Source organism: Chrysemys picta, chromosome 10 (assembly GCF_011386835.1).
Source record: "Chrysemys picta bellii isolate R12L10 chromosome 10, ASM1138683v2, whole genome shotgun sequence".
NCBI classification, from domain to species: domain Eukaryota; kingdom Metazoa; phylum Chordata; order Testudines; family Emydidae; genus Chrysemys; species Chrysemys picta.
In genome coordinates, this window is record NC_088800.1 from 58,462,996 (window position 1) to 58,476,512 (window position 13,517).

Sequence of the window (13,517 nt, forward strand, 5' to 3'; positions counted from 1 at the left end):
AGCTCCTCCCAACCCCCAACATACTCTCCAGCCCAAAGTGGGGCAAGGCCCAGCCATGGCGCAAATGCACCAGCAGGAAGTTCTCTGATGCCGGGGCAATTCTCTGTTAGTGATGTGCAGCTGGATTGTGGCCCTTACATTACCCAAATGATGCAAAGGGGCCTGTAGCAGGGCTTGAGAATCTGGTACGCAGCGTCTTGGGCTCTTCAACAAACAGGCCTTGTAAACTCAGTAGAACTGATTTTTCAGCAGACAGAACCTTTCCAGAAATCTCATTTCTTGTTCTTTATACATGTAACATGTTTTGGCTCCAGCTCCCTGTTCATGTGATTTCCTCAGTGTTTCCCCCATGGTGGAGTAGGAGATGGGGGCTCTTCTTTGGGTGTGTTGCCAAGGTAACCCCCAGTCTGTGCTCTTGAGCGCTCTCTCTCTCTCATTTCAGGTTTTGTCAATTAACGAGGAGGGACAAAAGAGGTGTGAGGAAAACACCAACCTGTTTGGCCGTCCCATCACGTTAGTATGCATTTAACTGTCTTAAGGCCCTGGTATGGTGTGAGCCAGCAAGGTGGAAGTAACATTTCAGAGAGAGTTTTTAAGATATCATGGATTTTACTGAAATAAGTAACTGGAATTCTTAGGCCCAGGCCACAGACAGGAGTATTTTGTTTGTATCAATCCCTACTCCAGCCAAGGCAGGGGTGTCTGTGGTACCATATGTCCCGGGCTTAGCCTAGATAAACTGTATAATTTCATATGAAGGAAAATAAGGCTATTTTCCCCAATCACATTGTCCAGCTTTTCTGCCACATTCCAAGTGGCTCTTCTATCTGATGCCTTGGTGATCCCAATCCAGCTGCTTGAAGCCTTTAGTTCTGGATCTGTTTGCACAGCATCAGGTTTTTAACTAATGCAAAATAACTCTTTAGTGCCATGATAGTAGTGCCCAGATTGTGTCTTGGTGGATCTAAAAGAGCCATTTGCTCAAGGGCCTGACACCCTTAACCACCTCGAAGTGTCGTCCTCCCTGGGAGGAGGAATCCATTCCGTGCACTGAAAATACCTTTGGACTCCGGCCATCTGCTGCTTGTATGGTGGGGGGTAGTTGTTGCTCCACTGGTACTGCCAGTCACCCCCTAGGTTTAATAGAAAGTGTATGATAAAAGATTTTTGTGCAACTCTTATTTGTGCTGGCTGGACAGGTGCTGTGTTGGTGACGAATGGGGATACTGTGGTTCATTTCTCTCCAATTCTTCTGTGCATTTCAGATCCTGGACGTGTCTGGTGGATTTGGAAGGGCTAAACATGCGCCACCTGTGGCGGCCTGGAGTTAAGGCTCTCCTTCGGATAATCGAGGTTGTAGAGGACAATTACCCTGAGACACTGGGGAGGTTACTGATCGTGCGAGCACCACGGGTTTTCCCTGTGCTGTGGACTCTGGTAAATGAAATCCTTACTGTACAGACAGTGAGAACTGGGCCAGTGCCACAAGTGTCTAAAACATCCAGGCATGCAGATGTTCTGCATCATTGGAGGGTTACGGAGGAAAAAGCTCTCAGGCAACCCGTCATTGGACTGAGGAGAGCTAGACACTGCTCATTGGCGGAGCTCTGGAATTAGCCATAGTACTGCCACAGAGCAATAGATGTTGTTTTCACATCACTTTTAGCCTCCGCCATGCTGCCAGTGCTGACCAGAGTTTGGGATCTACACTCTGGGCTCTCACATGGTGCTTTGCTGCATTACTACCAACCGACAGGCTAGCTCTTGGGACTCTCTCTCATACCGATATGCAAGAGTCGCGCCAATAAAAAGCTGTAATTGGCAGAGGTTTGAGTGGCAAAGATAAACTGCTTTTAAATCCCACTCGAGAGAGCACTGGAGAATAAAGTAATGAATGTGACCCTGGCTAGGGCCTGCTGGGTGTATAGGCCACAGAACGGACAAAGCCCAATGCAGTTCTGGAATAGTGTTGAGGATGGGGAGATGACTTCTAGTTTTATCTAATGGGGGGGATGGTGGGGGAACCCTGTGAGAGAATGGAAATATTTCTGTGTATAACTTATTCTGGTTCAGGGCCATCAACTTCCCTGTGGACTCCAGTCCATGGTGCTAGGAGTGTTTCTGGAATGTGGTGCAATATCCTCTCCCATTACAGTCCATGCCATAAGAACATCATCTTCTGTCCACCTGTATTTCAGGTTAGTCCCTTCATCAATGAAAACACCAGGCAGAAGTTCCTCATCTACAGCGGCAATAACTACCAGGGTCCTGGAGGGCTTGTAGACTATTTGGACAAAGACGTGATTCCAGATTTCCTTGGAGGAGAATGTATGGTGAGTTTCCCTTACTTTCGTGTAAGGTGAATCTGAGGTACACTGTCTTCCTGGGGACCTCTCCCTTCCCAACTCCCCTGGTCCTTCCACTCCTTCCCTTGGAGTAGTTACCTTTCTAGACTGGTAGTGCCCGAAGGCCCATACAGGACTGGGGACCCATGATGCTGGGTACTGAGATTATCCTTGCCTCTGAGCTCACTTTTGGAGAGGTGGCATTTTGCCGAGGAAGCCTTTATGAGGGAGATGCGTTTAGATATTCTTACCCTTCTACTCTTATGACTGTGTTGACCTTTAATGTTATGGAAAAACGGAACTTGGTCCTTGGCCATCAAGAGTTCTTCCTCGAGTCAGTGTGGTTCTCCTTGGGTTATTCGGGTCTCTGTCTTCATCTTGCTTTAAAAAAAGAATACATGAAAGGATGGGTTGAGTCATAGGCTAGAGATTGGTGATCATGTCCCAATCCCATGACATAGCATCAAAATATGACTCCACTGCTTCAGTTGTCAAAGGGCATCCAGATTAGCACAGGTCTAAAAATATCTGGCCTAGCTCCTTTAGTGCCTATTGGATTAGGGAGATTATTAAAGGGACACGACCAGACTAAAAAAAATAAACCAACACATCATGTGTATAAGACTCTCGATTTGATTTTTTGGGGGTTTTATGCATAATTCATACATTACAGGTAATGTGCCTTTAGTCTGAGCTTTAAAATATTAGAACGGTTGTTTTCATATTTTTGATATCTGCCATTGAAGCCACTTTCTTTGAACCTTGTTAACTTCATGTAATAATGTGCAGGCACTTGTGTTCTTATTGTAGGTTGCCCAGAAGCTTCTCAATAAATTATATTAAATTTGAAATAACGAAAAAAAACTTAATTTACTTTTCATCATTTATGCTGCTCACCATGTCACACCCCATTCAGACAATGAAAATACAATGATGAGTTTCACTTATTTTTTCGTCAACTTTGCTTTCGGGCTGTGTGGTGCTAGCACCATGGTGCAATGGTTGGATTCCAGACTCTGCTTGGAGCATTTTAAAATTAAGCCAGGGCTTTTCACTGACACATCATGGTAAAACTTCAAATAATATTACATGTCATAACACTGTCTTTTAAAGAAAAGAACACTCTAAATCAGATTCCCAACCTAACTGATGGGAGGTGCCCCTCACAAAAAGCAGGGGCCAGATCCTACTTCTGTAAAGCCAAGCTGAGGATCTGTTGTTTCATAATAGGTAACTGGGTATATTGGGGATGTCTAGATATTTCCATAAATGTTAGTTTAGTAGAAGTCCCAGTACAGATGTCTGTTTCTCTCTGGTTCTTACAGTGCAATGTCCCTGAGGGTGGACTGGTCCCCAAGTCACTTTATCAAACAGATGAAGAACCGGAGAACTCTGATCACATCCGACTCTGGACAGAAACCATCTACCACTCTGCAAATGTTCTTAAAGGGGCTCCCCACGAGGTACAGACCAACCATGTGCTGTTCTGGGGAAGGCAGTGAGGTGATTCCAAGGGACTGAGCTGTAGATTTGTTCTTGGGAAGGCTGGGATAGAGCAGTGAAGGGATCCCAGCATGTAACTGCTGGACGTGTTCCAGCAGCACAGTGCTCGGCAGGGGATGGCTGAGATAACACAGCCGGCATTTGAGGTGTGTGGAAGTTAAGAACAGTAATTTGAGGGTCAGGAAGCAGTTTCTCTAGTCTCTCTCTGGTGTAACTTGTCCCTGCACACAATGTAGCACCTTCCTCCTTTTTCTGGAGAAATAAAGACTCCATTGGCTTCCCCATCAATATCCTTGTGTCCATTATTTATCATGCCTCTGATCTTGTGAGAGAAGAGAACGTGAGCTGGGAATATTCAGGTGTAATCAAAAAGGACAAAGTTGGGGAGAGGAATCCTTTGATCTGAGAATGATGCACCCATTTCTAACCATGGACGATGGCTCATTCTGACTCAGGCTGTTCGATTTCCCTGTGCAACAGCCAGTTGGAACCCCACAATTAGCCGTTCTAAAGCAGTCCACAGTTGAGCCCCAGAAACCTTTGCTTTGGTGCCAATTGTGCTTAAGAGGGGTGCCACGGGAACTGGCACGATACTTTGTAAGGCACTGCTGATGCAGGAGAAGGTTGTGGTGAAAGTGGCCGAGCAGATCCACGGCAGTGAAATCTGCAGGCAGGAACTGGGATCAGCTCATGACCCCCTGGGGAGCTGAGAATTGCAGCAGTAATGGATTCTAAGACAACAAGAACTGGACAGATTTGTGTGTGATGGGAACGTGGGAGGATGTTGGCTCTCACTTGAAGACCAAGCCCATAAAACCTGCTTGCTTTGCTGCTTGTTTAGATCGTTGTGGAAATCCTGGAGGGCGAGTCTGTGATCACGTGGGACTTTGACATCCTGAAGGGAGATGTGGTGTTCTGCCTCTTTCACTCCAAGAGAGCGCCCGAGACCAGTCGCAAAGAGGCCACTTCATCAAGTGCTTTGACTGCTGGGGACAACATGCAGCTAATCGATAAGAGCTGGGTTCTGGGGGTGGATTATAGCCGCATGGAGTCTCCGCTGGTGTGCCGGGAAGGAGAGAGCATCCAGGTTGGACGTCCTGCTGCCTCTTGACCTCTAAACAGCCGTGGTGAACCAGTGTAATGTTCAGAACCTGGTAGTGGAGGGTGTATGTGACTGTTGAGCAGGTTGCATAGGGAGTAGCAGTTTTCATTGACGTTTTTCTGCAAAACTTTAACAAATTCCAGAATCCCATGGTTAAAAATACGCCAGACAATGGGGACTGGAAATCCTCCACTGCAAGGGAATAGAGGCTCTTTTCACAGCTCTCTGCATATGAACTAGACTCCCAGACCCACTGAGGAAGTGCATAGCATGGCAGTACCTGACTTAGACTTGTTTTCTTCAGCACAGCCTGACACACAGCATAGAGCATTTCAGAATATCTGGAGTGGCTCAGGACCGTGAGTGCCAACCTCAGGGCAGACTGTCAAGAAGCAGGACAAAAAACCCCAAATTGGTTGTATGGTCTATAATTAGATTTCACCAACAAGTGTGAATACCTAAATCACTATATGAGTCTTACCATGAAGTGAGACAGTCCCCTTGGGTACTCCTGTCTATCTTGTGAAAGGTCAATATTCAGGTTACTCCCAGTCCCAAAGGACCACTCACTTACCTCAGGTCAACTGTTCTTCAGATCTCAAATCAGACCACACTTGTAGCCAATCCTGTAATAAACTAACTAAAAGCTTATTAACTAGGAAAAAGAAATGTTATTTACAAGGGTAAAACAGGTAAAGATATACACACAAATGAGGTACAGACTTAGGTTCCAAAAAATGATAGTAGCTATTATATGCATGCTTTAGAAGTCCCTTCACGCTAACCCAAGCTCAACAGCTTGCGGACTCAGGGCCGGCGCAACCCATTAGGCGACCTAGGCGGTCATCTAGGGCGCTAACATTTGGGGGGCGGTGACTGCGGCGGCCGGATCTTCGGCCGCCCCGGTCGTTGGTGGTATTTCGGGGGCGGGACCTTCCGCCGCCTAAGGCGGCAAAAAAGCTGGCGGTGCTCCTGTGCAGACTCCTTGCGTGTGTTTAGAAATTCTTGCCTCTCAGAGTTCAAGCAGCATAGGAATAACAATTTCTCTTTAACCGGCATTTTTATTCCCTTCCCCCAGTGTTCAATCTTGATGGAATAGGGCTGGAGCAGGGCCCCTCTTCAAAGGTGTGGGGGACACAATCAATGAAGTCTTTTGTCCACAATGGCTTGTTTGATGTCTGTAGACCTTCTTTTGCTAGGGAGGAGATAACACCTCTTGTGGTGAACTATTATTTCACACTTGGTAATGCTTCTCCCCTGACTGTGGGGGATTTACTGTCTTAGCAAACACTTTTATAGTTCTAGAGTAAACTTTCCCATATTACTATATAACATGGGAGACAGTTATTATAAGTAGGATTAATACATGCAGCATCCTGCAAGCATTCCATAAATTCTAAACACATTCTCATAACTCTAATATCTACTTTAACTATACTGACCCACAGGGAAGCCAGACTGGTTTCCAGCTATTTGTTAGCATTCAGTGAGGCCTGGGGCCTTGGCATGAGCTTGACATTGGCAGACCAAATGCGCACAATGCTCTATTGGAGACTGGTAAGCAATAGGTCATGATCCAAAGCCCACTGAATTCATGGGCTTTGGCTCAGGCCCATAATGTGTTAACCGGATGGTGTATACGTTGGTTTCACTAGAGTTTGAGGTTAGTTGGCCTTTTGTTTTGGCTTTCATTTTTATTTTTGGAAATACAAACTTTTTTTTAAAAAGGGTGTGACTATTTTTTTCAGACACTTGGCAGTCGCTTGATGGTGCTCTTTGTCCATCTCTTACAGGGATCTCATGTGACTCGTTGGCCTGGCTTTTATGTTCTGCAGTGGAAAATGCACAGCTCTTTGCCATGCTCTGGCACCAGCCTCCCTCGAGTAGATGACGTCCTGGTCTCTTTGCAAGTTTCCAGTCACAAGTGTAAACTCATGTACTACTTTGAGGTGCTTGCATCCAAGGATTTCAGGTAGGAGCCATGCTAGGGGCTAGGTTACTGTGTGACTTGCAATAGAGGAGCAGTCTAGCAAAGCAGACTGTGACTCTGGAATTCCAGATGTAGCTAACCTTTAAAATGTCTGTTGCGCACCACATGGAAAATGGATACAAGTAGATTGGTCTTCTTCCTTAGAGAGACTTCCTTTTGTTAGCACCAGATGGAGCCTTGACACATCCTTAGTCTTGGTGGGAAGTGAAGTTTTCCCTTTGTAAGGGCCATGACTAGACTATACATCGTCTGGAGGAATTACTCATTGTATGTATTGCCTTACCCCAAATGTCTTTAATAGTCGCTGTAGCTTCTTGAAGGGGCATGGAGTACTGTTACTGGGGAGACCAGTGCTTAGGACTAACTTCGTAGCATGTTCTTTCCAGACCATTGGGCAAAGTAATCAAGTGATATGTCTGGGGTTCGAAGGAGGATATCGGTCACATGACAACAGACTTGTCTGCTGAATAAGTCTGACATAGAGGAAACCTGCAGAGTATCTGTACACCCTGATGGTCTAATGGGAAAAAATAACACATTTCTATGGTGTCTCCCAGCAGAGATGCTCTCAATGCTTTACAGACAACTAACCCTCATAGCAGAATACTAGAAGAAAAAGTGGGAGGGGGGAAGGAGAGAGAGAGAGTGGGTGGGTTTTTTGGGTTGGGTGTGTGGTGGGGTGTTTTTTGTTTTTTTTTTTTTTTAGTTGAAGGCACCAATATGACCCAGAATCCCTAAGTCTAACCATTCAAACTTACTTCCCAGTGCTGTGATTGTGGGGAAAAACATGGTAGCAGGGCTGCCCGGGGGGGGGGAGGTAGCAATTTGCCCCGGGCCCCACTGGTGCCCCCACGAGAGTTTTCAGGGCTCCCCACGAGAGTTTTTGGCGGGTGTTCGGCGGCAGGTCCTTCAGTGCCGCCAAACACACTCGGAGTGAGTGAAGGACCCGCTGCCGAAGACCCGGAGCTTCTTCCACTCCAGGTCTTTGGCGGCAATTCGGCAGCGAGGGCTCCTTCTGCTCCGGGTCTTCGGCGGCAGATCCTTCACTCGCTCTGAGATCCGTCGCCGAAGTGCCCTGAAGTAGGCAGGCAGGCCCCCTGAATCCTCTGGGCGGCACTGCGTGGTAGTGGAAAGTGGCTACAACAGTAATAAATAGAACCTCAGACTGCCACAGTGTCAAGAAATCCGGGTACCACTGCTAGACGTCTTAAGTGAGGGAGAAACTATGATCTGATGCTGGCAACCCACAGCAAACAGATCCTTCTCAATTCAGCTTGTGGCAGCTCTTTTGATAGCATCCAGTGTGCCATTAACTGCTCACTTAACTGTTTCTCTGCCCACTCACTGTATATACAGCCCCAGACAGCTACCATGCCCTACTCCCATGATAACTATTATAGATGAGTCTTCACCTCGGTAGAAGGGTGCTAGTATCCCTGGCTGTGACAATTTAATTCCTCTTTGTGGCACCTAGGTATCTTGAATGTCTTTACATTTGGAGAGACCACAGTGAGGATAGAGTGAAAAATCCCACTTTGCACATCACTGGAAATAAAGTAATGGAATCTCGGACACACTCAAGTATCAATAAATAGCTGTATGTGTAACAAACGTATCCATTTTCTTTCATCCCAGGGGGTCCATGTCAAGCCTGGAATCCTGCAACAGTGGCTTTTCCCAGCTCAGTGCAGCCACGACATCTTCCAACCAATCCCAGAGCAGCTCCCTCATTTCTAGATAGCGTGGCGTAGGCCTCTATTGACTTCTGAAATGTTACATCCGCGCTTGGAGGCCTCCCTCCAGGGCAGCTCTGTGGACCAACCCAAAGAGGCTGCAGTGTGGCTCAGCGTCAAGGCTTTGGGGGCAGTCATTCATAAGACCACGAGTAGCAGCAGTCTGGGGAACTCTTTGGAATCTATTTTCAGTAAGAGACGTGTGACTTTTCAATCTGCAAACTGGATTCCGTTGAAAGGCCTACTTACCAGTTGTGTTTTAACAGACCTGTGTTTTAGGGTGAATATCACTTTGCATGAATCTGTGTATTACTAAGGTTAAAGGGCTCTTTCCAATCAGTCCTATTTCTACATACGATAGAGAAGACTGATGTGGCCTTATTTGTAATGACCTGTAGAACTAGATGTATTCACATATAGCAAAATTAGTCTAGTTTTTCTGGGCGCCTGCAATACCAATGACACTCAAAATACAGTGGGTGTTTCAGCAGCAGGGACTTGAAGCAAATTGTAAATAAATACCTGAAGACAGGACAGTACGTTTTGAGGGGGGTGGGGGGAAAGAGGAGAAACTTCCAAGGTGACCCAAACCTGAAACCTCTCCCAATCCGATTGGATGTTGCTTGGAAATGCTTCCAATTTTTTAGTTAAAAAAACACAGTATTTCCTACAGTGCGTAGGCAGAAAGCCTACCTCCAGCAAGCAAGTCCTTTCTTAAAGACACCCACTTGTCTTTATTTCCTCCTCAGGTTTATGAGCAATAAATGAGTGTCTCTCTGACCCACCCCATCAGACTGGGTGGGAATCAAATCACATTATAAAGGGCTAAGAAAAGCAATATGTTCTTTCCTTAAAGGCACAAGTTTTATGGCAGCATTATAGGAGCTGCTCCTTTAAAAACGGGCTAACTTGGAGAGGAGAGAACTCTTTTTCTAAAGTACGTGTGCATGTGTATTTAAACACTTAATGAAACATATTTATTCAAATTGTATCATAGCTTATTTTAAATTATTGCTTAATTTATTTATAATTTCAGTGATAACTATTTATTGAACCAGATCACCTTTTTTTAACCCGCTGCCCTTTTTTGTTTTAAAAGGGAACGGCAGATCTTCTTGAATCCCACAGACCTTTAGATTTCATTTCTAGTCTCTGTGGCAGCTGGACATCTTAGCGTTCAGGGCTGTAGCACTCAGGGCAGTGTGTCATCTCTTCTCCCAAAGCTCATGGGCGTGGCACCACTGACTTCAATGTTACTCGCGTGAGTAAGGTTTTGCAAGAGCAGGGACCGAATTTGTGGATGTTATTGGCAGGGAGGGAGCATTAAGAGCTGTTGAAGATATGTTCTTGTACAATCTCTGCTGATTACGTCAGTGACAGACGTATTGCAAAAGGAGTAAGAACTAGGAAGGTAGAAAAACAGGTGGTCAATACCAAGCTGCTTCTGGGCAGTATTTGTAACTAACAGACATGCAAGAAGTATTCCTCAATAAGAGTTTATCTTCTCTGCCCCACCCATCCTTAACCGTTCTCACTACCTTCATTTGCTTGTTTCTAAGCACAGGGCATTGCCAGAATGGGGGGAAAAACTGATAACTGGAGCAATGTACATAAGGAAGTTAGTGTATAAATACGTAGGCTGGATTTTCAAAGGAACCTAGGGAGTTAGGCATCTAGTTCACATTGACTTTTAGTGGCAGTTTCAGAAGATAACAAATTGAGGCCCCCTTGAACATCCTAGCTGTCACTCATAGCATGGAAAAGGAAAGCTCCAGTGACCGTGCGAACACCTGCATGGTAAAACCCTTACTAAATAAGAAAGAACATCAGGGACTCTTCCAAGCATTTGCCAGTGCTTAGTTATCTCCATCAAGTGAACGAGGGTTTTGCCTTTCTCAGGTAGGGGCTGCCATTTTAATGATACCTCTCAACCAAGTCCCAGTTTAATGCAAAGAGAGAATGGAAAATGGGCTTCACCATGAGAGAGCCCTGGAAATCAAAGTTGGTGAGAGCGAGTGTATGTGTACCCACATACACAAAGTTGCTTTAATCACAACTGACTCGCTTTCTAAAAACAATTACTCAATTTACTGTATAACTTTTAAACGGTTTTGATTTCCAGCCCTTTCCAACAGCAAAGCCCAAGTCCTATTCTGTGCCATATTTCAAGATGGCTGCTTGTTTCTTGGTTTGACAGTTACGTTTTTTCATATTTACTCTGTCCCTGTAAGAATAGTTCTTTCAGCCAGTAAAAAGTACTGAAGGTGGAATTCTCAGCTTAGAATTTATTGCGTGCCTGCACATTCTGAACTGAGACAGGGAACAAGAGCCTTAAGTGGAAGGGGTAAAGGCCAGGGGATGGCTCACTCCTGCTGTCTTTCTAGGGCTTCTTACAATGGCCAGTGTTCTTTCCCATGATCCTGAAACATCAATCTCCCGTGCACCGAGTACCATGTGTGAGGTTGCACTGTAATTCCAGACGTGTAAAAAAACAAATAGGACGAAGTAAAACTCCTCTGAAACTTGACTCTTTTTTTCTAAGCTACATTAGCTCATAAGGCCTAATGCTCACTTCTTCAGAGCATGCTCTAGTGCCTGGAGCGCAAGGTGATTGATGTCCCGGGTTCCGTTCACAGCTCCCCATTGATTCCTTGTGATCCAGAGCAAATTCTTTAGGCTAGAACAGGGACACTCAGACTGAGCTCCCGAGCCGCAAGTGGCTCTTTAACATGTCTCCTGTGGCTCTTTGCAGCACATGATATTAAAATACCATGTGATTTAATTATGAACCAATCAGGATGCTTTTACTATGCTGTTAACCAATTGTAGTTGATAAAATAATAGTACTTGGGTCAGTCATTTTGGGGTGTGTGTATATAAATACATTAAAATTTCCCCTGCCAGACTGTTTAAAGAGGAATATATAGCACTACAGTAAATGAAACAATGAATTCACACTCTGGCGGCTCTCTTGGGTAATGTTGATCATTTAATTTGGCTCCTGGATCACGGGGCTAGGACTTTCAAAAGTCCAGTAATAGACCCATGTAATTTTTAGAAGTGCTGAGCACTTGTCACTTCAGTTGAAGTTAATGGAGCTCTGGCTGTGCCACACTTCTGGAAAATCAGGCCCAGCTGTCTAATTGGGCACCCAGAATGAAATCACTTCTGTAAATTTGGGCTTTAATCTCTTTGTTTCAGTTACTCCATCTGTAAAATGCACATAATACCTACCTCACAGGCTCATTGCAAGGTTGACATTTGTAAAGGCTTCTGAGATCTTGAGAGGAAAGGCAAAGTGTTACATGACCATCTCTATAGTTTAAAAATCACATGGCCATATTTACATCTTGACTCGTGTGTGTCTGCAAATAGACACAGTCTGGTACACCGCAAATTGGGGTATAAAACAGATGTAGAAAAGGTGATTTGCATTGAACTCTGGATGCCAGGCTACATTTCTAGTGTCATGCAGGGGCAAAAGCCAGAATGTTCCAGTTGAGTTCAGGGCTTGTGGTTAAAGATTTAAATGGTGTTTATTTTAAAGGAGCTTTTTTTTATTGTCCTGCATGGACCACAACCTTAGTTTTGCAGAAGGGCTGAGAGAGACTTGAGTCCAAGTGGTCTTGATCTGACTGAAGCAGCATTGCTAGATTTTTTATTTTTTTTTTCTTCCCAGCAGCCCGTCCACTGAGAGAACCAAAATGAGTTTTCTGGAGCATAAAAATCATACTAATAAAGCACTACTGTATTTTTTCTCTGTTAGGGATAGACTGTAAATTCCCTTTGATATGGATCCTTTCTCTATATTGTTTTCCTATTGTGGAAAATGTGTGGAAACAATCTTCAGTTGGATGACTTATCTAGTGAAATGCTGAGCTATGGTGATGATTCAGTGTTAGAGGATTAGGATACTATTTCAGACATTGTTTGAATAGTCTTTGTTTTGCATTTACAATCCCAGAGCCCAGGGTTGGACTTCAGTGGCACGTTGCTGCTTAAAAGGTGGCAGTTGCGCTCCCCTTGCCTACAGTCTTGCAAACAAGTAAGACTCTGATGCCCTACTCCAAAGGTCATTTTAAATGGTCAATTTAAAAACTAGTGGGTGGGAAAAGGGCCAGAATCTGCAGGTCCTACCTACTGAACTTGGGTGCTAAGCTGTCATGCGTTTAACGTAGCTGCCAAGGCCAGTTGTATCAGCAAAGCTAGTGACCTTCTTTTGAAATGCATTTCACTTCCTCACCCTCCTCATGCTAATGGTCGTGCAATTATACTGTGATGAGACTCTTCTTTACAGGTTAAGGCTGAAAGCCTATTTGAAGGGCATTTGTCAGTGCCTCCTGCCTGGTGTTGGTTTTCTATGCTCCCAGCACCGACTTGAGAAAATTCTTCTAACTAGCCATAAAGGATGTTCATTGTCAGCATTGACCAGGAATCAATTTTAATGGCACTGTAACACTTCCACGCTATCTCTGTATAAAGACTAAATAAATGGGCATTATTTTTTTTAGGGAAATGTACTATTTTCCCCACTCAACCTGCTCCTGTCGTAACTTTTATACAAGGGTCTTGATTCTTGTCAGCAAAAAAAAAAAAAAAAAAAAATCTTGTTCTGAGAATTCAGAGCATGCTACTGGAATACACAGGGTGCTTTGTGACATGTTACTGAGCAACAAATGTGAAGCTACAGATGCTGTACTTATGGCAGTTGGAAGTTGAAGTTACCAGCTGTAATTTTCTGCTCTCCATATTTCTGTAACTTAAAAATAAAACGAATAAACCAATAAATTGTTTTTTTAGATGACTAAATATTGGAGTTGTGGTATCTGTCAGGTAGTCTAAGT

At 44.6% G+C, this 13,517-nt stretch overlaps 1 protein-coding gene across 2 annotated transcripts in view; it reads left to right on the forward strand.

The window, feature by feature from the left end:
- The window catches only part of SEC14L5 (SEC14 like lipid binding 5), a 55,776-nt gene extending 42,294 nt beyond the window's left edge, over positions 1–13,482 (forward strand). For both annotated transcript variants that reach the window (XM_005295258.5, XM_005295259.5), the window contains exons 10-16: positions 443–513; positions 1,266–1,437; positions 2,199–2,333; positions 3,671–3,808; positions 4,690–4,935; positions 6,744–6,922; positions 8,576–13,482. In XM_005295258.5, the coding sequence (XP_005295315.2) occupies positions 443–513; positions 1,266–1,437; positions 2,199–2,333; positions 3,671–3,808; positions 4,690–4,935; positions 6,744–6,922; positions 8,576–8,681 (1,047 nt within the window). In that variant the 3' untranslated portion in view covers positions 8,682–13,482. The remainder of the gene's footprint in view (positions 1–442; positions 514–1,265; positions 1,438–2,198; positions 2,334–3,670; positions 3,809–4,689; positions 4,936–6,743; positions 6,923–8,575) is intronic.
- The last annotated feature ends 35 nt before the right edge of the window (positions 13,483–13,517 follow it).